The sequence below is a fragment of the Protopterus annectens genome, chromosome 2.part2, assembly GCF_019279795.1.
Source record: "Protopterus annectens isolate FY-2018-M chromosome 2.part2, PAN1.0, whole genome shotgun sequence".
NCBI classification, from domain to species: Eukaryota; Metazoa; Chordata; order Ceratodontiformes; family Protopteridae; genus Protopterus; species Protopterus annectens.
Genome location: NC_056730.1, coordinates 36,422,793 through 36,450,525, shown reverse-complemented (window position 1 = coordinate 36,450,525; position 27,733 = coordinate 36,422,793). Strand labels below are relative to the sequence as shown.

Sequence of the window (27,733 nt, the reverse complement as noted above, 5' to 3'; positions counted from 1 at the left end):
AGAGGAGGAATGTCTGGCATGCCTTTGAAAGGAGGCAAGGTATGGAAATAAAACCTGTAACCGTGGTGAATGATATCCAGAACCCATCTGTCTTGGGTAATTAAATCCCAATTTTCTTTGAAAAGAGACAGCCTTCCTCCCAAAGGTGCTGCCAGGCGAGAATGAACTGGCAGCTGAAAAGGCACGTCATTGGGTCTGCTTGCGAAAGGACTGACCCCTGCCCTCACCAGAAGTCTGAGCAGGGGAACTCCCTGTCCTAGGCCTAAAAGAACCTTGAGCTCTGCCCCTACCACGTCTAGACCTACCCCTAGACTGGGAATCATAAGCAGGATAAGTCCATCCCTTAGTAGGCCAATTTCTACTAAACTGGAGGCTGCACCTGCAAAAATCCTTAACAGTTTGCATAGACTTAGCCTTGTCCTCCATTTTCTTTAAAACTGCTTCCACAGGCGAACCAAACAACACATCAGACTGTAAAGGAGCATCCAAAATCCTTGTTTTAACATGCTCAGCTAAATTCTGATCTCTCAACCAGGCGTGCCTACGAAGAACAGAACCAGTGGCAGCCACCCTCGAGGAGGCCTGCACAGCATCAAAACCACACTGCAAGGAATGTTTACCCACCTGTTCAGACACATGAACTAAATCCTGCAACTCTTTACACTCAATACCTTCCGCCAGAGCATCCACCTTAGATTTCAATTGTGAAAGGAGATAATTCTGATATTTTAACATGTGAAACTGACAATTCAACGCCCTCATGGCTAAAGTGGAAGAAGTATACACTTTCTTTCCCCATCTATCCAAAGCCCTTGCCTCTTTATCAGGAGGGACAGGATTTTTAACAACAGAGGCCTTCACACCTTTAGGCCCCTGAGAGACAGTTTCCGGGTCTGCCCTAGGACTCTTAAAAAGATACTTATGAGCTTCAGGCACCCTATAGTACCTATCCAGTTTAACTGGGGCAGGAGGCAAAGAATCAGGATTCAGGGAAGCCTCTGCAAAAACATCTTCCACTACATTCAGAACAGGAGGTATAGCTAAAGGCCTATGCTGGGGTAAAAACAAGAATTCCCTAAGCCTCTTCCTGGAATCAGAGAAATCTTGACCTTCCCATTTAAAATGCTCCCTCATGGAATGCAGAGTCTCTGAAAATGAAAAATCCTCAGGAGGAGAAGCTGAAGGAGTAGAATCATCCACATCAGAATCAGAATAAGGAGGAAACTCCTGCAAGTCTTCAGCCGAAGACTCAGAAGCCTCCGAACATTGCTCAAAACTCTGAAACTCAGGTTCCACCCTAGGCCTCTTATCAGGAGGGGGCATAGAACCTCTAATCATAGTAATCAAATCCTCTGCCATTTTAAGCATATGTTTCTTAGGCAAAGACCCTGAAGCACTAGGAGAAACCCCCACTGAAGCTAAACTTGGCCTGCCTCTCAAAGAAGCCTTGGAAACAGAAGGGGAGGCCCTAACCACCTTAGGAAGAGAGGGAAGAACAGCCACCTGAGAAGCCCCCTCAGCCTGGCCTACTTCCTGAGAGGATACATCCTGTAACAGTAAAGTCTCTCCCTGAGACTCCAAAGAAACTCCTGGCAGAACCTCCGGCTCCACTGAGCCTTCTAAAGAACCGACGTCTGGGACTGTCGGTTCTTCCACTCTAGGCTTTGCTGCTTTGTCCTTGCGCTTTTTGGCCGAAGCCGGCGGAGCATCCGACGGCATTTTATAATTACAACGCTTCCCAAAAACTAACCTGGCACAGTCTAACCTTCTCTTAATAGTGCGTTTGTTAAATCTAGCACAAGAGCGGCATCCAACAACGCCGTGCTCAGGCCCTAAACAAGGTATACACAAAGTATGGTAATCCCTATGAGGTATCTGTTTCCCACAAGAAATACAGTTATTCACTTTTCTGACATCCGGTTAAATACTGAGGCAAGAAAAACCAAAATATTCCCCAACGGGGTACTTAGCCAACTTTGATTCGGTCTGAAACTCTGACTTCAGAAACTTTCAGAACGCCAACCTGCACTCGCAAAATTGCTTCTGCATCGGACCATGCGGCAAAAAAGACTGAAGTTATGACGTCGGTCATGCGCATTAGTACCCTGACGTACTGACGTCAGTCTAATGCGCCCTGACCGGCGTCAGCCATATACTTTGGTATTCGGGCCGACTGGACAGCGGACTACCCCAATAGTTAGGACTGCAGCAATGTGGAATGAAGAACATCATACCTAGTCACGTGTGTCTGATAGTTAACAGTTCCAAAGGCTAGGGTAGCAGAAGTCCACACCTTTTTACCCATGGTTCTGCTATCCTTATCAGATAGCAACAATTTGGAAGGTCAAAGCCACTGACACCACAGACGGGTCAGCAGAGGAACACTTGTATAGAAACTTGTAGCCCTCATGCACTTTATAAAACCTATCAGGTTTTTGGGAGCAGGGGGTTGAGAATCCAGAGCCTGAGAAGCAGTAGAAAAAGCATCCAGTAAGGCAGCAAGAACCAGAGGAATAGCGGAGGGCCTAGGAGACTTCATTTGCAAAAGCTCATAGTACCTCTTCTGAACATCAGAAACCTGAGCACAGTCATATTTGAAAAATTCCATCATTCTGGAAAGAGCATCACCAAATGAAGTCCCTCAAAAGGAGAGTCAGGACTGATAGACTCTTCTTCCTCAGAACCACAGTCAAGTGAAGAAAGAATCAGGGAGGCATAAGTCAGACACTCCTCCTCAGAAGAATCCTGCTCCCTAAGCCGCTTAAGAGGGGTAGAAAACCAGGGGGCAGCACGAACAGAAACACTCTGTGGAGGCTTGATTGCCATAAGGGCATTAAACAAGCCTTGAGTTAACTTCTGCCATTTGCTCAGGGGATCTTTGGGAGTAGGCGAAATAGGTTTAGTTTTCTGATTATTTTTGAGTGGCACATTAGCCTTGAAAAATTTTGGAGGCTGTGACCCCTGAAAGCACTCAATAATGGTAGTTGGGACTTTATCCCTAACTAAAATCTGAAGAACACCCCTAGGCTCTTCAGTAATAACCATCCACAGTTCCCCCTGTTCATCCGAGGTGGGTGGCTGCAAAACCTCCATGGAGACATGTAATATCGAGTCTATGCCAGCCTCCGAAGTGGTCATGGCAAAGGAATCAGAGAAAGAAAATGGTTGCCCCTTGGGGCTTTCACCAGCCTCAAGAGAGACATCTGATGGAGGCTGAACAGGTACAGCCGAAGAATCAGACCTAAATTTCCTGGTCTTTTTCTTGGTTACCAGATGGTCCTCAGGTTGGGAAGATCCTTCCACTAGCCAACAATTTAAGTCACTGGTTTTCAAGATAAAGTACTTGGGGAAAAAAGCCGATTGCTCTGTCTTATGGACAAAGGACTGACAAATCTCGTAAGTATGGTCGTGTGAAGTACCTAAACAGAACACTACTTGTGACAATCTTTATGGAGAATCTGTCTCCCACACTGGTATCTCCCCTTTCTGTATGAAAAGAAACCCAACAACCAGATTACAAGGCAAATGCAAGATAAATAAAATCAAAAACCCCAATGAGGCATTTATCTGAAAGTGGTAGAACTATTACATGACTAGGCATTCAGAGCGATGATTGAAGATGGGAGTTCAGACTGGCGGCAAAGAAATCCTGAGCATGGTATATCCAGATGTAAACTTTATGCCCTACACCATGCGCAGAGAGCATACATGTGATGTACAGCGTACACTTTGCAACCAAAAGGCTTTGGTATACTGCTCGGGCTGCCCTTGGCAGTGAATCTCTATTGTAAAGAAAACTTCAACAGTGATATGGAAATACATCCCTAAGGACAATCTCAAATACAAAGTCCAGCTTTCGTTGTACTACCACAATTCTTAAGCAATTTCATATTTACAAGCAGAAAATGATTGACTTCAACAACTGGCTAAGTTTCTGGTGTCATTCTAAGAGGATCCAGTATCAGTCTGCTTGGGATGACATGACTGACAGACCCTGACGGTTTGTCAGAGATGGCCTGCATCTGTCACCCCTGGGTTTCAGGATTCTAAGTGTCTTGCCACCCCTATAGTACCTTCTTTAGGTGATGTTCCACCATAACAGCTACAAATAAATGCAATCTGAGGGTCATGCTGCTCAACGCTAGATGTCTAAATCTCAAGATACACTTGCTCGAAGCACTCCTCAAAATGGAGAACATCGACATTTGTGCTGTAATGGAGACCTGGTTTAAAGCAGCAGAAAGCACCCCTGCTCTACCAGGCTATAACTCATTCCACACCTTTCGGCCCCAGAGCATGGACCGAAGCTCCAAAGGTTGTGGTGTATCCATATTCATAAAGGATATGCACACCTCCAGACTAGTAGCCCAGCATAACATATCTGAGATGCTTCAAGTACAACTAACATTGGGTAAGATGGTGATTCGGTCCGTAGCCTGCTATAGGTCCCCAACCATGTCCCAAGACTCTCACTCCACGTTCCTAAGCACCCTGGAAACTATTAGGGTCCAACCCAACACTCTCATACTAGGTGACTTCAACTACTCCTCCAGCAACTGGGAAAACTACTCGTGCACCAATACAGTGGCCCAACACTTCCTGTAATTCATCAATTCCAATGCCCTGGACCAGCTCATTCTTACCCCCACTACAGGAAGCAACATCCTTGACCTGGTTATTACCAACATGGGCAACCGTTGCTGTACACCAATAATCAATTCCTCCCTCTTTAGATCCGACCACAGACTAATCACCAGGGAAATCCACATCTCACCCACATCCCCTGCAAAGGTAACCACCATGATAAACTTCTCCAAAGCTGAATTTGGGCTCCTAAAAACAGAGGTGTCTAACTCCACAGCACCCATGTCAATAGAAAAAAGATGCACGACTGCCGAATCATACACCAATGCACTATACGAATACATACATAAATGTATGGAAACGGCCATATAGAACAGAACCAAGACACTCCCCTACAAAAAAAGGAAGCCAATGTGGTGGTCCCCTGCCATTAATAAACTGTACAACAGAAGGAAGAAAAGTTGAGATCCCTCATCAAAACCTCTAAAGCCAGCTATGAAGGCAGAATTGTGGCAGACACTAAAAACAAACACAAAGCCTTCTATAGTTTTATCGAGTATCGCCACTGCAATACCCAGGTTTGCTCTGAGTTACTGCACAATGGTACCTCCTATACTGAGCCAACAGATACTGCCAACATACTGGCTGACAGATTCAGTGCCAACTTTACGCCCCCCAAAGGACCAATTACAATACCAGAGGAATGCCCGGCACCCAGCAGTACTGCAGCACAGGTTAAAAGCTGCTTTGTCCAAGGCCAGAAATACAGCTTCCATGGGACCAAACAATATCCTTGGATATGTTCTACATGAACTAAAAAATGAACTGGCACCACATCTGTGTGCCCTGTTCAATCACAGCCTCACCTCAGGCTTTGCCCCTACCAAATGGCACACTGCTACAGTCATCCCTCTCCATAAAGGGGGGATGACTATTGACCCTGTGAATCATCGCCTCATTAGCCGGACGAGTCTGATACGTAAGGCTATGGACCGCATCATCATGGACCTAATTAACAAGGCTATAGGGAATCTCCAAACTCTAGATCCCAATTTGGTTTTATGAAAGGTAAATCATGCCTGCTCAACCTGGTTGACTTCGGGTCAGTCACCAGAGCTGTGCATGAGGACAAGGCAGTTCATACAGCCTACTTTGATCTGGCCAAGGCCTTTGATACCATTCCCCACTCAGGAAATATCGATAAACTCAACAAACTAGGCATCAACCCATATATCACTAGGTGGGTTGCAAACTGCTTCACAAATAGAACCCACAGTGTGAAAGTAGCAGACTCCAAGTCAGACTGTTTACCAGTCACGAGTGAAGTCCCACAGGGATTGGTCCTGGGTCCTCTCCTGTTTGGCATCTACTTCTCAGAAGTCCAGGCCAACACAGAGGGACTCTAGCTGACCAAGTTCGCAGATGACTGCAAGCTGGGAGCCATTACTAACTCCCCAAGTGATGTACACATCCTACAGAAAGGCCTCAGTGAGACCAATGACTGGTGTCGAAACCATGGCCTTAAGCTTAATGCCAAAAAATGTGTCGCCATCCCCTTTGGGAAAAACTCCATTCCCACTAATTACCACATCGATGGGAGCCCACTGAACACTGAAGGCGTTATAAGAGATCTAGGGACACAGGTTGACAGCAACCTCTCCGACCACATCGCCACTGTGGTCAGAAGGTCCTTCTATGTGGCACATCTCATTACCAAGGGTTTTGCATCCAGGAAGAAAGAGGTCATCATCTCTCTCTACTCTTCCCTTATTAGGCCAATCATCGAGTATAATGCCTCATTTGGCATGTACCTCACTACACACATGCAACAGCTAGAAAGGCCACAAAAGTATATCACAAAGAGGATCCTGGGCCATAAACATATGCCCTACATGGACAGACTCAAAAAAACTCCAGCTATTCTCTGTCTCATAAGAGGGAATCTCTGCTGGACTTACAAAGCCATGTCTGACCCAGCTCTGTTAGAGATGCTACGTTTACAAAGAAATCCAAGTCCCTCCACACCACATGCTCCAGAGACCTCAACCTCATTACTACAATCAACAGAACATGTTGGAAGGACAGGTTCATAACCCAGAGACTGCTTATGCTCTGGAATAGACTTCCCATATATGTCAAGCAGAGCACCTCACTGGTCCAAGAGGAATCTTGATGAGTGGATGGGAAATAGAAAGTTCACCCCAGGGATCACTGCAGTGGCTCTATTTGATAGAGGCACTGGGAGCTAATGGGTGGCACGATGCCAGGGCACTTCTATGGGCTAGGCTTGTAAAGCCTCCATGGCCATTAGCCTAGAACACACCTATGAACCTACGAACTTATGATCTAAACTTGCTTGTAAATTATGCTACTCTTCCCACCATTATATGCTTTGCACTCCTGATGCAGGTTCACTGATACTTTGCAGACTCCTCTTTGAAACGGTCTATACAGAATCTGCTTTTCACAGCCTTGTCATAGCATTTTGGAATTCTCTTCCCATACATCAGAAATCAGAAAACATGCAAACGATGATTAAAAAAATCAAACTCAGAATACAAGTTAATTAACAGCTCAAAACCTTAATTCTCTGCACTATACATATGTATAGTAAACTCTAAGTTAACCGGCACCCATGGAAATTGGAAGATGCTGGACAACTGTAGTTTCTAGTTGCTTGAGAGTTACTATTAAAAATAGGCCTGACTAATATTGTACCCTACACTAATTGTTTGGTTTGACTTGTTCTTAGGTTGGGGGAGAGAGGAAATTTATTCCTAGCCTCCTTTTTAAAACTCAAACTCAAAATGTAAAGGTATGTTTCTGCAGGGGGGAAAACCAAGTGCAACACATGAAAAGTGTACTGTGTTTCTTTGATTTGTTTTCCTGGTTGCTTGAGTTCTGGTTGCTTGAGTTCTGGTAAACAGAGCTTACTGTACACAGCTTGTAATTATTTCACTTTGTACATACAGGATAAGAAAACCTATATTTAATACTTGCATCCGATAGAATTTTACCCATTCCTTTGCAATACTCTGCTGTTATTATACTGCCTCAAGCCTAGGTCATGGCTTCAAAGGGTCCACTAATCAGCCCATCAATACATTTAAATGATAACCGTATAAACAAAATTTCACATTTAACTGTATTACTTTGATTCTCATTAACAAAGATGTTAATGCAATAGTGACTTAAGTTAATTCAAGTGACTGGGTATTTATTCATTTTTATTACTGACACTGCAGTGCAACATAAGGGAGTGCTGTGCTCTTGAGACTCCCACATTTGAATGATACTTTAAACCAAGGTTCCATTTGCCAGAGCTGGTGGTAGCTCAGGTGATGTAAAAGATCCTACAGCAATTACTGAAAAGAGAAGAGAGAGTTCCCCTGTGTCCTGTTCAAATTTCCTCTAGTTAGTATGCATACAACCTCCATTCTCCCCTAAAAAGAGGCTTCTGGCCTACTCTGACTAAGCTGGTCAGCAAAATATAAACAAACAAGTACATTCAGAGATTCTTGCTTTGTCATTTTTCACGTCTGGCAAAGAACCAATTCTTTTCAAAGAATATGCTGAATAGTACATTATATCGGGTCTAACGCTGAAAACGCAGAAGTTAATTTCATCAAACTGAAATGTTAGAAATCTCAAAAGAGTGAACTGATGGAACTGATGGAACATCGATTTCTTTCCCCAGGAAAGAAATCGATGTTCCGTGCAAAAAAAAAAAAAAAAAAAAGTTAAATAATTTAAATACTGACAGAAGAGGGAGGCTTTGCCCCCCACACCTCCAACGTGGGGGGCTGTGCCCCCCCACATCCCCCTACTTAAATATACCAACTCCGAGACAGCACCACAGTGGGGGAAATAGCAAACTCTGATGACGGCCCACCGATTTCTTTCCTTGGGAAAGAAATTGATGTTCCGTCAGTTCGCTCTTCTGAGATTTCGAACATTTCAGTTTGATGAAATTAACTTCGATGTTTTCAGCATTCAAAATGCTGATAGGAACCCCGTTATATCTGCTGGAACCACTTCTGTTTTAATCTAGCATTTTGTCTTCCCAGCTATGGCTGGAAATATTTTATTTGTGGACTGGACAACTCTCCTATTCATGAAGTTCAATACACCAACTCTGCGTGTCAGTTACATCAGACTTACCATCTTTGTTAATTTACTAATATAACCATGTCACGAATTTCTCTCATGCACTGTGCAAGCAGATGCAGTGGCAATGGCAGTGGACCACAACAGGTGAAAAATTTATTTTATTATGAAAGGCCTTTCTTAAAGCATCATAATGAGACAGACTGCCCCACATTCTTTTCTTTTAGCAAACAGCACAATTATGCTCCTGACAAAGTGGTCCAAGTGACGAGAACCACATAAAAGCCCTCCCATTTGGTTTTGCAAAGGACTGCACCTCTCATATGAGATTAGAATGGTGTGGTAGACTGAAGTTACAGAGCTGGGACAAGTTATGTTCCAGAAGACAACATACAAGAAGCGGTAACATGAAAACAAAGGACAGCGTGCAACGGTGATGTGCAGAAGAGATTCTTTACAGAAAGAGTTGCAGATGACCAAGTACTGAACTTAGAAACAATGGTGGTATACAAGAATGCACTGGAGAGTTGAAACCAAAGTATCATACACTATGGGACTCATTTTATTTACTTTTGTACGACTAGAATAATATCCCATTTTCAGCAGAGGCTCAGGGAGAAAAGCTCCACATTGACATAGAATGGTTACAGATAAATGCACCACAGAGAGAGTATGAACTGCTATTAATCCAAATCCAACTAAAAAAATCCATGAACCAAGTAAAAAATTATTCCAATACAGGTTAAGTGCTTATGCCTGGGAATCTCCCAAACTTCATCAGAATAGTGAATTTCCTATACACCATGCTTTTAAATTAGCATCAGCCAATCAAATATACCCCCTATACTCATATCCTGTAACTAATTTACATACAAAACAATTAATTAAAAGCCAAACATTAATAAAAGGAACATCCATTTTGCATAGTTTCTTTTTAAAAACACACATAAATGTGTATTAAAACCATACTAGTTCAGAGATATTAATTATTTAGATGTTTGTATTTACAAAGACCCTACTGAAAACAGGTTTCAGTCTAAGATATTCTGGAAGGACACCTTCTCTAATTCATACATACATTTCAATAGTGGGCATCCATACTTTCAAAATAAAGGAATTGAAAAAGAACAATTAATTAAGATGTCAAAGATGTGTAGTGAATCTAAAACCTTTGTTGAAGAAACTACATTTATAAAGGAATTATTTGAACAAAGAGGTTATCCCATTACCCTGAGTGATAAATTAACTTGGGAGGTAAGCATGGAAAGAGAACAGAAGTACTATCCGCTGTTGGGTGAAAGGGACACCGAGGAAACAATATGGACTGCTGTAGATGAAAGTTACAACTTAGGTTTCATACACACATTTTCTCCTTCTTCACTGGATGTGGAAAACATTATTAAAAAATATTGGGGTGTCTTGACAGTAAATCCAGAGATCAATCAGATTACTGAGACCCCGGGTGGCTATTAGGAGAAGGGATATGAATTTGAAGGAGATGTTTGAAAGATATACTAATACAAGGAAACAATTTAACAATACCAGAAAAGTTGGAACTTGCAAATGTGGTTTTTGTAACCAATGTAAATTTATGGTAGATAGGGAAGATACTTTTTTGAAAGATACAGGTATACACTTGAAACCAAAAGGTTACTTTAACTGCAACAGTAGAGGGGTGGTTTACTTGGCCACATGTGAGGCTTGTTTAAGTTTTTATGTAGAAAAAACTGAGGACAATGAGGAAGCGGGTTTACTAACATTTGTATGATATCTCTCATGAGAACACCACCAATGCACTATTTAGACACCACAGAAAATGTCAAAACAGTAAATAAATACGTATTTTTATACTGGAACAAGTTGTACATGACCCTAGGGGGTGGGGACAGTGGGAAGTTAGGCTGGAATATGAGTTGTTGTTGTCGTGTCTTTCGGCTTTTCCAGGTTAGGGGTCGCCACAGTGGAACTCCGGTCTGCTAATGATTGGCAGTTGATTTTTACATGCTGAGTTGCCAGCCCTAACGCACAACTTTCAACGAAGGTACGCCCATTCATGCATGTCTCCACGCAGAAGACGCTCTAGCTGAAAGTCGAAACAGTCAGCGTCTTACTGTGAGGTGACAATGCTACCTCAGCACCACCATGGATGCTGCCAAACCCATGGGGTTGAATGAAATGATTAGGGCAGCTAAGTTATAATGGGTCTTGGTTTATTTTCCAATAAGAGACAGTCTTTTATTATCACAAAACAAATCACATTAAACTACTGACATAAAATGCTGATTTTTTTATTGTTTTTACTTGAAAGAAATACTATATCTATTTTGCAATTCTGTTCTATGTTAAGAAAAGGTTTGAACTTGTCGGGGTGAACTAATATTGATAAGTATATTTCTTGGCATTTTAACCTTTCAGAGTTCTGCATTATCTTAATTTTGCCTGACTGAATTATTTTACATATTTTCTGGAATAATACCAAAGACTCTCATAGGTTACTCTATAGTCAGGCACGCTTATGTTCCACTCACCAGGCTAAACAAGCAGAAAGCTACTGTCAGCTGCCAGGATTTGCCACATAATGCATGCACTCAGGTCAATCCACAAGTACAAATATGACTCTGTCATTGTCCATGTTGGTGTGAATGACCCGAGACGTACCTCCCCAGATTACATGAAAAGAGACGTGGAGGAGCTCTCCGATCCTGTAGCCCAGGCAGGTATGACCCTAGCCCTGAGTAGCATCCTGCCATCACTCAGAATGATACCACAGTACAAGGACAAAATGATCAACTTCAACAATTGGCTAAGCTTCTGGTGTCATTCTAAGGGGATCAAGTATCTGTCTGCCTGGGATGACATGATCGACAGACCATGATGCTTTGCCAGAGATGGCCTGCACCTGTCACCCTTGGGATTCCAGATACTGGCTAAGGCTCTTGCCACCCCTGTAGTGCCTTTTTTAGGCAAGGTTCAAATGACAAATTCACCACCATAACAGGTACAAGAAAGCAAAATCCGAGGGGAATGCAATTCAGTCTAAACCTCAAAATTTATTCACTCGAGGCACTCTAAAATGGAGAACATCAACATCTGTGCAGTGACAGAGACCTGTTTCAAGGCCCCAGAGACAACCCCTGCATTACCAGGCTATAATTTATACCACACCTTTCGACCACCTAACCTGGACCGAAACACTAAAGGCGGAGGCGTGTCAATATTCAGTAAGGATATTCACACCTCCAGGCTAGCTGCTCAGGATAATGCATCCGAGAGATTATCCAAGTGCAACTAACTCTGGGCAAGACCACAATCCAAACTGTAACATGCTACATATCCACCACCATGCCCTAAGATTCCCACTCCTCATTTCTTGATACACGGGAAAATATTAGGGTACAACCCAACACCCTAATAATGGGAGATTTCAACTACCCCACCATTAACTGGGAAAACTACTCATGTACCAACTCTTTTACTCAACGTTTTCTGGAATTCATAAATTCCAATGCCTTGGATCAACTTATCCACACTCCCACCAGGGGCAGCAATATCCTAGACCTGGTTATTACCAACATGGGAGACCGGTGTTTCACACCAGAGGTCAATTCCTCGTTGGTCAGATCCGAGCACAAGCTAATCACCCTAGACATCAACATCCCGCCCCCACCCCTCATTAGGGAAACCAGCATAAAAAATTTCTCCAAAGCCAACTTCACGCTTTTTAAGACAGAAGTAGCAAACTTCACAACACCCATGCAGACAGACAACAGACGTACGACTGCTGAATCCTACACAAATGCACTTTATAAGCACTTACATGACTGCATGGACCGTGCTATCCCTAACAGAACCAAGATGCTATCCTCCAAAAAAAGGAAGCCAGTCTGGTGGTCTCCTGCCATAAACAAACTCTACAACAGAAGAAAGAAACTGCTGTAAAAAAAAAAAAAAAAAAAAAAAAAAAAGAGTAAAATCCCATGATTGGAGGAACTCCCTGGTCAGCCTCAGTAAGAAACTGAGATCCTTCATAAAATCCTCCAAAGCTAGTTATGAAAACAAAATTGCCACTGATTCTAAAGACAACCACAAAGCATTCTATAACTATGTCAAGAATCTCAATGGCAACACTCAGATCTGCTCTGCGTTACAGCACAATGGCACTCAATATACAGAACCAACTGATATCGCCAACATCCTGGCAGATCGGTTCAGTGCTAATTTTAACCCACTCTCACCACCTAAAGGGCCCATCTCTATACCGGAAGAATGCAAAGTTCCTGTCATCATGGCTGTACAGGTAAAAAACACACTCTACAAAGTCAAGAACACAGCATCCATTGGACCTGACAACATTCCGGACTGCGTTCTACATGAACTACAGAATGAACTGGCATCCCACCTAAGCACCATGTTTGATCATAGCCTCACCTCAAAGGGGGAGCCACCATGGACCCTGGGAACCACCTCCCTATTAGCCTAACGAGCCTGGTCTGTAAGGCCATGGAACTTATAAACAAACACATTGGTAATCTCCAAACTCTGGACCCCACCCAGTTTGGGTTAGTAAAAGGCAGATCATGTCTCCTAAACCAGATAGACTTCTGCGAAGCAATTACCAAAGCCATAGACGTGGGTAAGATGGTTCACACAGAATATCTAGATCTCGCCAAGGCTTTTGACACCATCTCCCACTCTGGAATTATAGATAAACTCACTAAACTAGGTATAAATCCGTATGTCAAAAGATGGGTTGCCAACTGGCTCATTGACAGAACCCACACTGTGAAAGTAGCAGACTCCAAATCAGACGTCAGACCAGTGACAAGTGGAGTACCACAGGGTTCTGTCCTGGGTCCTCTCCTGTTTGGTATCTACTTTTCTGAAGTACAAACTAACACAGAAGGTCGTTGGCTAACGAAGTTCGCAGATGACTGCAAACTAGGAGCCATAATCTAAACTCCTAATGATGTGGACATCCTACAAAAGGGCCTCACTGAGACAGATGCCTGGTGTCAAAGCCATGGCCTCAAGCTTAATGCCAAAAAGTGCACTGTCATCCCCTTTGGTAAACAATCTGTACCCATGAGCTACCACATAGGTGGTAGTCTACTTAACCCCGAAAGTGTGATTAAGAGACCTTGGGACACAGGTGGACAGTAGTCTCTCCTTTGATAATCACATCGTCACAGTAGTCAGGAAATCCTTCTATGTGGCACACCTCATCACAAAAGGTTTCTCATCCAGGAAAAAAAGAGGTCATTGTTCCCCTCTACTCATCACTCATTAGACCCATTATAGAGTACAATGCCCCTTTTGGTATGCACTTCACAAGACATCGACAACAATTGGAAAGGCTGTAGAAATACTCACAAAGAGGATTACCGGCCTCAAACAGATGGTCTACGCAGACAGTCTCAAAAAACTCCAGCTTTACTTTGTCGCATATCGCCTACTCAGAGGGAATCTCTGCCTAACATACAAAGCTATGTCAAACCCAGAGCTGTTGGAAGCCCTCCATTTAAAGAAATCCCAATCTCTCTGAGCTACACGCTCTAGGGACCTAAACCTTGTCACCACATTAAACAGAACATGCTGGAGGGATAGATTCCTGTCCCAGAGACTTCCCGTACCCTGGAACAAACTACCTATCTATATCAAGCAAAGCTCTTCATTAGTACTCTTCAAGAAAAATCCTGATGATTGGATGGGAAATAGGGAATTCCCCCCTGGGGATCACCTCGGTGGCTCTGCTTGACTGGGGCACAGGAATATCATTTTCTTGGGTGGCGAAAGCCAGGGTACCTTTGTGGCTAGGCTTATACAGGCCCTAGGGCTAATAGCCTAGTACCTACCTATGAATATGGTTTTAATACACATTTATGTGCGTTTTTAAAAAGAAACAATTAAAATGGATGTTCCTTTTATTAATGTTTGGCTTTTATTTAATTATTTTTATGTGAATTAGTTACCAGATATGAGTACAGGGGGTATATTTGATTGGCTGATACTAATTTAAAAGCATGGTGTGTAGGCAATTTACTGTTCTGATGATGTTTTGGAGATTCCCAGATGAAAGCACTTAACCTGCACTGGAATTATTTTTCAATTGGTTCATGGATTTTACCAGTTAGATTTGGATAAGAAGCAGTTCGTACTCTCCTTATGGTGCATTTTGTCTTTTTGGTGACCGTTTGGACTTTTGGAGATTAATGTTTACAGATAAATAAAGTTACTGCAAAACCTGATACAGAAGAATAACATTAAGTAAAAATTTAGCTTCAGTTTATACAGTGTGAACCTATACATACTGCAAATAATTGGACAGCTACAACAAGCTGAAAAAGAATTTTGTCAACAGAGTATTTACAAGTTGAAGTTTGCACAGGTCGTATTAAACGGACTGAGCACACACTTTGGAACAGAGAAGACTAGATAATAAAACCTAGGTAAAATATATATCTTTGTCTATGGAACAGATTTTATTAATTCATTCTCTCCGAACGCAAAATATGCTACTGGTGAAAAGAGTGAGAGACTAGTTCAGCTTGGAATAGTGCAGCAGCAGACCCAGGTTTAGATTAGGTAGTCTTCTAGTAGTTCATAGGTTCATAGCAGTAGTTTGACGTTGGAGAGGTTCAAGGTAAATCTACTTTACAAAGGGACATAATTCTAATCTTAATGACAAAGTACGAGTAGAGAACTTGGCTAATGGATTTCTAGGGTTTACACATGTGATGATGTCAAACAGTGCCAGCTGTGCCAGACAGAGTAGCGCAGTGCAAGTGTAACATATGCCAGCATAGCTAGCTGGAGTTTTGAAAAGAATTGTATGTCATTTGAATATCAAACTGATTTGTACAGATGCTTGTATTAAAAATGTATCTGTAAAGCTGCTTGTGTTAAAAAAAAATGTATCAACAGTGGGTCCTGCTGGACAGAAATGAAATAGACATGTATGTCAGGCTGTACTGCTTTAACTGCTGAAATGTATAGATTTTAACAGAGGATAATGAAAGGGAAAGGGTTAGGCTCAGCCCAGCTAACCTTAAGAAAATTAGCTTGAAATTAAAGATTCTATCTCATAGGTCTGACTGCAGACAAAATGTCTACAAAAAGCCTTTCTGCAGGAAGGGTAGAAGTGTGGGAATGGTTTTATAGCTTCCAGATGCTATATTAAACCTTTAGCTAAAGTTCTAGGTTTGTATTGTGAAACATTTGTGCCAAATCCTGGCTCAGTTGCTAGTGAGGGGGTAGTGCGAGAACAGAGAGTCAGGTGACTAGATGTGATGTCATTCTGCAGCCAACACTAAAATTGTATTTAGATACTAGTGAGATATGTGACAGAAGCACTAAGCACTCTTACTGAAACTGACAACAGACACTCATCCATTTCATCTTGCCTTGCTCTAGCAAGTAAGTAGGGAACAGTAATTCTTCAGTCAGTTTTGAAAATATAGTGAGATTAGTTTTATATTGTTCTTCTGTACCTGCCTGAATCTTTACATCTATGTTGTTTTTATATTTCTTGTGAATTGAAACTCTGGTGTTTACTGTGAATATATATTAAGTATTGTCATTTTTTTTTATTAAATATATCTAAACCTTTCATTGTGGCTGGTTGTTTAGACAATACTTTAATCTTTGAGAGCACTTGCATTTATTCAGTGACACTGTAGCTTCATTTTCCTTGAAAGTCTTGTTACTTGGAAATGCTACTATTTGTATAAATAGTAACTTTACTGAGTATAACTGGGTACCCTGGTAACAGCCTTAGAGTAGCTGGCTTTGGGGTGTTCTGGTGCCAATATCTACCTTATAGTCTGGGTGGAGGTGGCATGGCGGGTAAATCTGTGCCAGCCTTTCCCAGGGGTGTGTGTGTGTGTGTGTGTGTGTGTGTGTGTGTGTGTGTGTGTGTGTGTGTGTGTGTGTGTGTGTGTGTGTGTATATGAAAATCAAATTTCAAAGTGTGTGTGTGTGTGTGTGTCACATACTTGGAACAGGGACACAGAGCACTGACTTCACACAGAGGGTGGTGGAGGACATGGTTTGGGACACCAGACTGAGGACTCAATTCTGAGGTGGTCAGTGTGGATTCTTATTTGGGGCCTGAAGTGGAAGTCAAGCTCCAGGACTGGAGTGTGCATCCCTGTGTGCTCTTAGGAGAAATTGTACTTGGTGCAGAGAGCTGCATCTGAAAATACTGTGCGTGTCTATTTTCTTTCTCAGTGAACGTTCCCAACCAGCACCAGTGGTGCGGATTGAGGCTCTTTGATCAATGGCTCAGAGAAGGGATATCGCAATATATACTGAAAAGATGTTCATTAGATCAAGTAGTCTTTTTGGGTGTGATAGGCATGGAGAATAGAAGTAAAAAGTAGGGGAGTCATTGACTTTGTGAGCACTGTGTGTGGTGATAAGCTGTATGTACGTAAGTGTTGAGGCAGTTCAAGCCAAATCAAAGCCTTAAGGGCAACACAGTGGTGGCTGCGGTATTGCTTGTTGGTGACAAATTTTACAACCTTATTAGAGCATGCCTCCAACTTACTTTTATTTGTAACATGGAGGTTGGAGTGGGTGCACCATATAAGAGAGATGGCAGAAGGATGGTAGTGGCAAGAGTGGATTTGGTGATGTTCCTAAGGAAGTTGTTATGCCGATACAGCATTCCTAATTTTTTGTGAGTCTTTATGTTGTTTTGAACGTGTATGTTAATTTAAGGTTACCATCTCTAATCACTCAAGAAGTTTTGTATGGGAGACTACTTCAATTTCAGTTCTGTTTAGAGAAAATATTTTGAAATTCGTTTCCTCAGGCATGGGAGATTTGGGGAAAAAATAGCAACTTTTTTTTTTTTTTTTTTTTTTTTTTAGGGTTGATTAGTAGCTGAGAATCATGGAGCCATTTCTCAACTGAGAAAAAAAGCTTCTTGCATGATATGGAGAAGTTCAGCCAAGTTATTACATGCACACATAAGTGTAGAATCATCAGCACACTGTATAAGAGAGGCTGGACCTATGGAGGTGTCGAGATTACTGATAAAAATATTAAAGAAGTGGAAACCAAGAACAGAGCCTTGGGGTACACTGGTGAAGACTTGCAGGTATGGTGGGTGTGTTCTGCCATTTCACAGACTGGAGCCTATCAGCTGAATAGCTACTGAAACACAGTAATGAAGAAGGGGACAGTCCAAATTGAGACTGTTTATACATGAGTTTAGGATGGGAAACTGTAATGAAAGCTTTTGACAGGTCAAGAAATAAGGAAGAAACAAGATTGCCTGAGCCCCTGTAGTTGCTTATGATGTCAGTGAATGACAAGATGGCAGTAGTTGTATGGCACCACTCAAGACTAATTTTATTATCATCCAAAAACAACAGGTTGGAACCACTCAGTAAAACTCAGAAAACTTTAATACCTCTAGCACCTCGGCAAAGCCTTCAAAAAGTATAACACCAATAACTACAAACCATTGCTTAAGTGCATATAACAATAAAACCATAATCCAATTAACCAATAAAAAGACACACATAATAATTAAATCAATAACTTCCAATTGCAATCTAGATTAAGACCAGAGGGAGACAATGTGCCAAACTTAAGAATAAAAAAATTGAATATTCAAAATATTCAAGGAGTCAACATCATTTTTCGTCTTCAGTAGGGAGGGAAGGTATGAAAAGATATATTTGTTACTGCTTACAATGTTTTTAGTTCTGTTGTGGTGGATTTAGTGAAACATTACTGGAATTATTTGTTTAGGTTTATGGACTTAAGTTTCCTTCTCCCCATTTGGAGACATCATATAGGAGAGGTAGTAATTTGAGGGACATTTTGGTTCATAATAATTTTTCTTTACCAGCTGCAACTCCTTCATACCTCCCGATGTTAGGGGGACTTATTCTTGTGGTCACTGTTGTATATGCGTTTATGTGGTTAGAACGTTTCCTTACATTAACAGATTCTCTTTTCATCCTTCAGAAATTTACAATTGTGACACTGAGGGAATTATTTATGCTGTATAGTACCCATGTGGTTTAGTTTACATATGAGAGAGTAAAGGAAGTTTAATACTAGACTACAGGAACACATCAGAAACATTAAAAAAAAAATAAGTTGACAGTCCTGTTGTACAATATTTTATTCAGTACCATAATTCTAGCCCTTATAGTCTGAAAGCTACCATTTTAGAAAAAGTGTCGGTTAAATTTTATTCAGAAAATGTGTATAGGACAAAATTATTGTGCAAGGAAGCTAATTTTATTCTTAAATTTGGCACATTGTCTCCTTCTGGTCTTAATCTAGATTGTAATTGGAAGTTATTGATTTAATTATTATATTGTGTTTTTATTGGTTAATTGGATTATGGTTTTACTGATGTGTGTATTTAAGAAATGCTTTGTTATTAGTGTTATACTCCTTGAAGACTCTACCGAGGCGTTAGAGGTATTAAACAGTTTTAACGAGTGGTTCCAGCCTGTTGTTTTTGGATTTGTTCTTGGATGCCTTGTGTTTTCGTGAAATTTTATCATTACTGATAATTCTCTTGTTCTTGTTTCTGCATTCATCCTGGCTGGGCCTGAAATTGGTCCACCGAGATCAGTACCCTACTCTACTAAAACAAATACATAGAAAAACATACAGCATTGGTTGACAATGAACTTCTGTGCATCCATTGAACTGTTAGTGGGCACAGCAGACTCATGCACTAACAAATTTTGTTCATGTACTAATACTAAAAGTACAAAATATCACTGTACATTACAGTACAAACTCATTTAACTTTACTTACTCAAACCAGCTGGTTACTGTCATCATGACATACAGAGATCCGAGAAAAAATACAAAGTGAAAAAAGGCATAGCTGTAAACAGTTCCTCTAGTCTCATCATAAATAACTTCCTGTCCACCTCTAGCTTCTTTATGTACCTCCATGTCAGTACCTAAAAAAAAATGCATTTGATTAAAAAAAAAATGAACAAAACATATAGAATACCTTATTCAGCAAGGCAAACGCATACTGTCTGATGGTTTGACACATTATAAACTCTCACAGCCCAAGAGATAAACTTTTTTGTAGTACAGTAAAAATCACTTATCAGTGGAAGAAGTGAAGGTATATGCATAAAAAGCAATTGCACGTTTAATTACTTTATAAGCAGTTTTGAGGATCATACTATAACTTTCGTGGAGATGGAACACTGCAAACAGGGAGCAAAATATTTGCAGAACTGACAATTCAGTAATAAAATGGTACAAGATAGTGGGTATAAAGCAACAGGCCAATTTGCTGAAACAGAGCAAAATAAAAATGACTGACTCAGTATTCAAACCATGCTGGAGAAAGCACATGCTGTAAATACAACTAGTTTGATTTATAAATACTGCTCACTTCAAAGAAGTCTGTATCATAAGACAATTTAGGAGAAGATTTTTTACGTTATCAAAAAAACAGGCAAAATGTAGGAATGAAGGAGCCCCCCCCTGGGGGGGGGGGGTTGACCAGCTTCCCATCTGGCCACTCTATTAACCCACTGACTCTTCCCGGAACAGCTCTACAACCCTTCATTCCAGTACGGTCAACAGTTGAGTGCACAAGGAGTGGTGCTGCCATCTGCAAAGGACTTTGGGGGGGGGGTTACCTTAAGCCTTCATGTTTTACTTACAGATTTATATGCTTTAACTGGGTTTCTAACCAAAGCTGAGGCATATTTTAACTGGAGGTCTAGGAACACTATCTAGTTAAGTGACTTGCTTAGAGTTCTACAGCAAGCTAATGGAGACTAAGGGAACCAAATTCAGAACTACATGACAAAGCTCATTAGCAGCTCACAGCCTTAATCCACCAAACTAAAAAGAAATGGATAAATGCATTTGCTGGGAATTAAACCTTGGCCTCCTGCATGGGATGGTAGAAGTCTATCACAGAACCACCAGTGCAAAGAAAATGAGACACTGCATTGATTAAATTATGCACCTAACTCTCATGCATGGGAGACAAAAATTCCACCACTGAGCCATCAATGCAACACCATGTTTCCCCACATATGTCCAGAAAGCATAACCAGGGCAAGTGGAGTCATGTAATGAGACCATCAGGGACATTTATAAGCAATGTAGGCCAGACCACCTCATTTATCCACTGGAACATACACTACCACCAGTTGCCTGGTGTCCACCAAGGAAAACATGGAGTGCTCATGTTCTCAAACATATGCCTCAGCTTTCCTCCACATGAAATGTGAAGAGGTACAGAACCTTCACTCCTTTTCCACATTCAGTCTGCTTCTCCAGTGTTAGGGACACTAACTGAACCCCAGTCATCTAAGTCATAGTCAAGGCTCTATCCCAAGCAGCTGACCTCGACAATTAGTTAACTGTAGCCAGAATGGCTAGATGGTTAGGCTGATGGGGGAGGGGGTGGAGGAGCAAAAAACACCTCATCCAAAAGCATCATGTTTCTTCAAGATGTTCATTCAGCAGACTGCAGAGAAATAATGGTGTCCTGAGACAGAAAGGGCAGAATCTTGTAGGTGGAGGACTAATGTTGGTAGTATGTGGCAAAAAAACTTAAGAGCTCAAAGTGAGCTCCATCCTGATGTCAGTCTCATTCCTATAAACAAAACAAACATACCATTCAACTCTGAGCAATCAATTAAGCAGATCAATGGTCTCATGTGGTAGCAGGGTAGTACATTGGCGAAGATCTGTGCCTCACAGCTACAGGGTTCAATCATGAGCTCAGGTAGCTGTCTGTGTGGAGTTTATACGTTCCCACTGTGACTGTAAGGGTTCTATTAGGAAACTCCAGTTTCTACCCACCTTCTAAAAACATGCAGGTTGACTGCTACTCTAAAATGTCCACATAGTCATATAAATGTCCTCAGAGTCTGGGCCATGCTTAAATTAAAATATCTATCCTGAAGAAGGGTGCATTACCTTTGAGTCAGTAAAAGGATAAAACATAACTATGTAAATGCAAAAAAGTTTAGGTAGCATACAATCACGATTAAGATGTCCTACAGCAAAACACAAAAGTAGTTCTAAGCATGGAGGACCACATTTCCTTTGCAATGCTTGATAAACATGTGAATAATCACATCACTGCAGCAGCAGTACAGAACAGGACCACACTGCAAATAAAAACTTAACAAATAGGTACTGCTCCTACAGAAATGACTCTTGGGAGTCCATGTCAAAATATAACGTAATTTTGGTTGCAATGAGCATACAAATTAACTCAGCCGTTCCCACAAAAACTTCTTCATAATACAGTTGCCTGTTTTGACAAAAAACAGCTGAGACACTTTCTAATCAACTTCTTAGTGCTTTGAAACTATACATTTAACTGCATCTAAACATGCAAAATAAGAGGTTGTTTGCCTTGACAGAAGCTACCCAGGGGGAAACTTAGCAAGCATAATCTGTATGCTGGCACTTTGCCTTCTGGTGTCTCTGTTTCTTCTACAACCAGCAAGTTCCTCTATCTGGCAGTTCTCGTGCTATATGTTGCTAGAGTCCAGCTTACATGAACTTGAGCAATACCCTGCCAACATATGAAACAAGTACAATTGCTGGATAATTTAACCAGTCTAATATTGCCCTTTTTGAGACTGGAAAAGAAATTTACTTTTTCCAATACAATGGCCACCACTGTATTTCCACATTTATTGGCAAATTCCAGTCAACATTTCAAGACCATCATTTTGCAAGACTTAATTCAGCTGGAATTCTGTTACCTCCTGCACACATTCTAAGGCCAATTTAACTTTACTGCTCAGGACATCTGGCTCCAGATTAGAAAACGTAACACTGTATGTAGCAATGGTGTTAGTGTCCTTTTTGTATAGCTTTACCTTACTCATTTTAACCTGAAGTTTCACTTAATATCAGCTTTCTTGAACAGTTCTCTTGTCTTTCCTGTTGCCATTTTCCTTTCTCTGCTTTGCACTACTCACTTAAATATGCCTCCTTATCTCTTCTTGCTATTCTGTGAATCTCTAATTCAGTTTAACATGTTTTCCACCAAGTCCATTGCCCTTGCTTCCCTCCTTTCCTGAGACCATTATTAATCTTCCATAGAAAGACATTGTGCTTTCTCAGTCTTCTGTTTGGAATATTTTGTGTTGCCACCTCTTGGACAACAAACAAGCATCTGTTTGTCCATAGTTCATTCATTACCTACCAGATCTAATCCCTTAAATCTCTTCTTCACCTCCTCTCCATATTCATAAGGAAAACTGTTAAGTTTATATTTAGTTGGTCTGGATGCTTTTGCTTTTCTTACCTACTTTAATTCTGGAGTGGATGGAGAAGAGTGTCAGGAGTGATTTGTGACATACGAGTACCTGTAAGAGTGAAAGGGAAGGTCTACAAGAGGGTAGTGAGATCAGCTATGTTATATGGGTTGGAGACAGTGGCACTGACAAAAAGGCAAGAGTCAGAGCTTGACGTGGCAGAGTTAAAGATGTTAAGATTTGCACTGGGTGTGACGAGGATAGACAGGATTAGGAATAAGTATATTAGAGGGTCAGCCCATGTTGGAAGGTTTGGAGACAAAGCCAGAGAGGCAAGATTACGTTGGTTTGGACATGTGCTGAGGAGGGATGCAGAGTATATCGGGGAAAAAAGATGCTAAGAATGAAGCTGCCAGGTAACAGGAAAAGAGGAAGGCCTAAGATAAGGTTTATGGATGTGGTGAGAGAGGATATGCAGGTGGTTGGTGTGACAGAGAAAGATGCAGAGGACAGGAAGAAATGGAGACAGTTGATCTACTGTGGCGACCCCTAATGGGAGCAACTGAAAGAAGAAGAAGGAGAAGAAGGAGGAGGAGAAGGGACCAGACATTCTACAAGCACCATTGGAACTTTCTTATGTGTAGTCTGGCAAGGGGTAGCATGGGGAGAGTGGCTGCCATCAAACCCAGAAGCCGAAGCAATTCCCTGGCTGAAATGTAGCTGACTGAGTAGGTTCTGGAAAAAGCTGGTCAGAGAAGTGACCTTTTCTGGTGGGAGGAAAGCCTTCATCAAATCCGCCCTTATTCTGCAACCTAAGAAAATCTAGTCTTGAGAGGGTGTAAGGGAGAACTTGAACAGCGTGACTGTGAAACCCAAACTTGCTAGGAGGGAAATGGTGAATTGGAGGTGTCTCTGTAGAGTACTTGCTTCCTCTGCCTGGATGAGGACGTCGTCCACGTATGGGAAGATCTGTATGCCTTTTGTTCTGCAGAAGGCTACAGGTGGGGCTATACACTTTTTAAATACCTTTGGTGCTATAGATAAACCAAAGAGCAAGGCAGTAAATTGAAAGTGCGAGGATGGCACAGCAAAACATAGGAATTTGCAGAAGTCTGGGTGGATAGAGATATGAAGACATGCCTCCTTCAGGTCCAAAGTAGCCATGAAGGCACTGGGTATCAAAAATGGAAGAAGGGTTTGTAGAGATAGCATGCGGAAAGAAGGTACATGCAGGAAGGAATTTACCAGAGACAGATCAAGGATGGGTCTCCATGGGCCATTCTTTTTTGGAACCAGGAAGAGCCTGGAATAGAAACCTTGAGCTTCTTGTCCTGGGGGACCCTCTCTATTGTTCCTTGTAAGAACAAATCCTGAATGACCTGAGGTATGAGGTGTGTTTGTTTTTTTGGCTGGAGGGGGATGCCCTTTGGAGAAGGTTTATCCTGCCAGGTCATAAAATATCCTTTTACCACTACTGAAAGAATCTGCGGGCTGAGGTGATCTGTTACCACAGGGGGAGACAGTGAGAGAGGGGCAGAAAGGGGGAGATGCATGGTTAGGTTTTGTTTGGAAAGGGTAGTATGAGAAAAATTAGTCCTAGGAGATGAATGTTTCCTGGCACCTTTCCTTGGCTTAGAGGAAGAGGGTCCGTATGCCTTTCTGACAGAGCTTGGTTTAGCCGGACAGTTCCTGTGGAATTTAGGAACTGGGGATACAAACAGATGTTTGAGATACTGCAGTTCCTTGCTTTTTCTCTTGCAGATTTTTAAACAGTTCTGCAGACTTCTTACCAAAAAGGAACTTGATGTCAAGAGGGCCATCCATGGTTTTGTTTTTGAAATCATCTGGCAGAGGTTGTAGCCTGAGCCAGGAGTATCTACATAAGACAGAAACAGATGCAGCTGACTAGATTGAAGCTCCTGCAGCATCACACCTTCATTTAATAGAATGCCTGGCGACTTGTGCTGCTAAGGAAAGTTCTGAGGCAACAAGTTGGAGAATCTGGCATAGAGAAGATAAGGTTGGAGGCCTGGGAGTCTAGGTCTAAGGCATACTTCACCATTCGACTCTGGCATTTGATGGCCCTAAAGCCCAGGGTTGAGGAAGTGTACAATTTCTTTCCTAGCCTGTCCATCACCTTACTGTCTTTATCTGATGGTAGTAGGGAAGAAGAGGGGGTGCATGTGGCTCTTACACCCCTCTGCAGTGGCTCCCTGTAGCTTTGAAAAATAATGGTTACTCTGCCAGAAGACACACACACAGACACTGAGAGCAATCAAGCAACGGGAGGGTTGCCACCTTTTCAAATGCCCAAAGTGGGACATTTTTGGTACAAACATCAGATTTTGCAGGCCGAAACATACCCATGGCCAGTACAAAGGACAGAACTTCCCTTTTTTGCCTAAATAAAAGCTTATTCTTGTAGCATTTTAGTTGCTTATTCTGTTTCTTATAACACTTAGGTGTTTCAGATATAGAGTAACTGTTTTATGCAACGATTACATAAAATATAGGAAATAATTTTGTCCTAAAATCTCAAACAGTTGGCAATTTTTAAATTTTTTTGCAGGACATAACTGCCCAAAGACGGACTGTCCCTCGTAAAGTGGGACAGATGGTAACCCTAAGCAACGGATTTTAAATATTGCTCTTATAAACTTAAAAACTTGCTGGAACAACACGGTTTCTGTTACCATGCATTCCACACACATTGAGAGCAAACAGGCAATCCCCTGGAGCAGCAGCATCTCCTGAAAGTTTCTGTACCTCTCATACCTCAAACTCTTACCACAAGAAATCTGGACAGACCCACAAATAAAGGGTTGGAACAATGGAACAAAAATAGGAACAGATTTTAAATATTCCTCTTATAAACTTAAAAACTAGCTAGAATAACACGGTGTCTGTTAACATGCATTTTCCTCACACAGGTGCGCGCGCGCGCACAGAGCGATTCAGTAATCCCAACAAAGGAACACAAATAGAGACAGATTTTAAAAACTGCACTTATAAATATAGTTCCTTTACATTTAGTATAATAACTATAAATAAAACTTTATACATTACAATCTTCAGGGGTCAAATAGGTTTTGAGGCTCCAGATGAATTTTATTTGGTGGGGGAAGGGCCAAAAAAGGCTATTTTGATAGTGAAGGTTTTAGACACCTGGCTTAGATTGTTTGTCAGCTGAGAAAGCAATCTCAGCTGGGTCTGCATGGGAGGTTTAATGAGACAACTGAAATCATCAGTGACCTTGTAGAACCTGCCTGGTCTTTTTGGGGCCGATGACTGAGATTTCGGGGTCTTGGAAGCAAAGTATGCTGATATTACAAGAGTAGCACAGGGAGAGGGGGACTCCATCTGCAGAAGCTCGTAGTACCTCTTTTGTACATCTGTCATTTGGGTACAGTCTCACTTGAAATATTCTCTCATTTTGGAGATGGTCTACCCAAATGTTTTGCCCTCAGGTGGGGAGTCCCCCTCTAAGGAATCCTCATCCAGACAGCAGTATTCCAGGGGTGAAGCCAACTGTGAGGGACTCAACAGAAGAGAAGTCTTCCTCTTGAGTCTGTGAAAGTGGTATGAGACCAGCAGAAGCAGGCCTGGGACTTAAGGTTGGAAGGGCAGGAGTCTGTGAAGCACTGGGACTGAGAAAAACCTTACAGTCCGGCTGATCCTCAGCAGGGGAAGACAAATGCTTTGTCTTCTGCTTCCTTTTGAGGGGAAGGAGTCTTGGATTCTAGGTGAGAAGGCAGAGGCCTGGTGTCTAACGTTACCCAGTGGTAGCAGTGCCATCCTCAGAGACAGATGGTAACAGCAGCCTTTTGGATGGGCCTGGTTTCCCCTGACATCAGAGGCAGACATTGCAGAAACCTCCACTGACATGCAGGCTGGAGAAAAAAGGGAGGCTTCTAAAAAGGTGCTCGCCGACATCGTCAGTCCTATCAAACATTCCTCATCCCCTACACCGCAAGCTGGAGGAACGTCCTTAGTCAGAGGTGCAGTATCAGGCTTAGATACCTTGGTCTTCTTTTTAGGAAGCTCCGCCTTGAAAGCTAGTTCAGATTCCATACTAAGGGCAAGGTGCCTCAAACATTGATTTTCTACAAATAGCTGGAGGGCTGCGAGATGGCTGTGTAGAGTTTTAGGAACAAACGACTGACAGATGGAACATGCTTTGTAGTTGTGGGACGGCCCTAAGCAGAACAAGCAGAGGTTGTAGCCATCTTTCTGCGGGATTTGCAGACTGCACTTAAGATTTCCCTTCCTAGATGACATGGACGGAATCAGGTAATCAACAGATAAAACAGCCACCTAAGCTTAGCCAAAATTAAGAGAAAAACCCCAATGGGGTACTCATCTTTAACGGAGTCAGTAGTGCAGAGCTGAACTAGCAAGCTGACGTTCGACTGTGGCAGAGAAGTTCTGAGGTCTGTGCATGTGGACATCACATTTATAGCCCACATTTTATGCTCCCTGCATGTGACATCCCATGCACCTTACAGCAGCCAGGCTAAAGCTTTTGTGTATGAGCTGGAAGTTTGGGTCACCTGGGCGGTGGATCCCACATGTGAGAATGCTGCAACACAAGAATAGAAGCACATCTTGCATGTCAGTTACTGCAGCATCATTAGCTATGGCATACTTTTGGCTCCCTAGGTCTACTCAAAATACACAGTGAATATTACAGTAACAACTCTGGACACAAGTCAGACATTTCTTTTACCTAAGCGATTGGTTGATGGTCTAAGGGTCATGAAAGTCCTACAGAGAAATTACCTGACCTTGTAATATCCCAGCAAGCAACT

At 41.9% G+C, this 27,733-nt stretch overlaps 1 protein-coding gene across 1 annotated transcript in view; it reads right to left on the bottom strand.

Annotated features, from left to right (window-relative positions):
* Nucleotides 1–27,733, bottom strand: part of SERINC5 (serine incorporator 5) — a 1,123,885-nt gene that overhangs the window by 168,348 nt on the left and 927,804 nt on the right. The window contains exon 11 of the mRNA XM_044063720.1: nucleotides 19,481–19,631. Within this exon, the coding sequence (XP_043919655.1) occupies nucleotides 19,481–19,631 (151 nt within the window). The remainder of the gene's footprint in view (nucleotides 1–19,480; nucleotides 19,632–27,733) is intronic.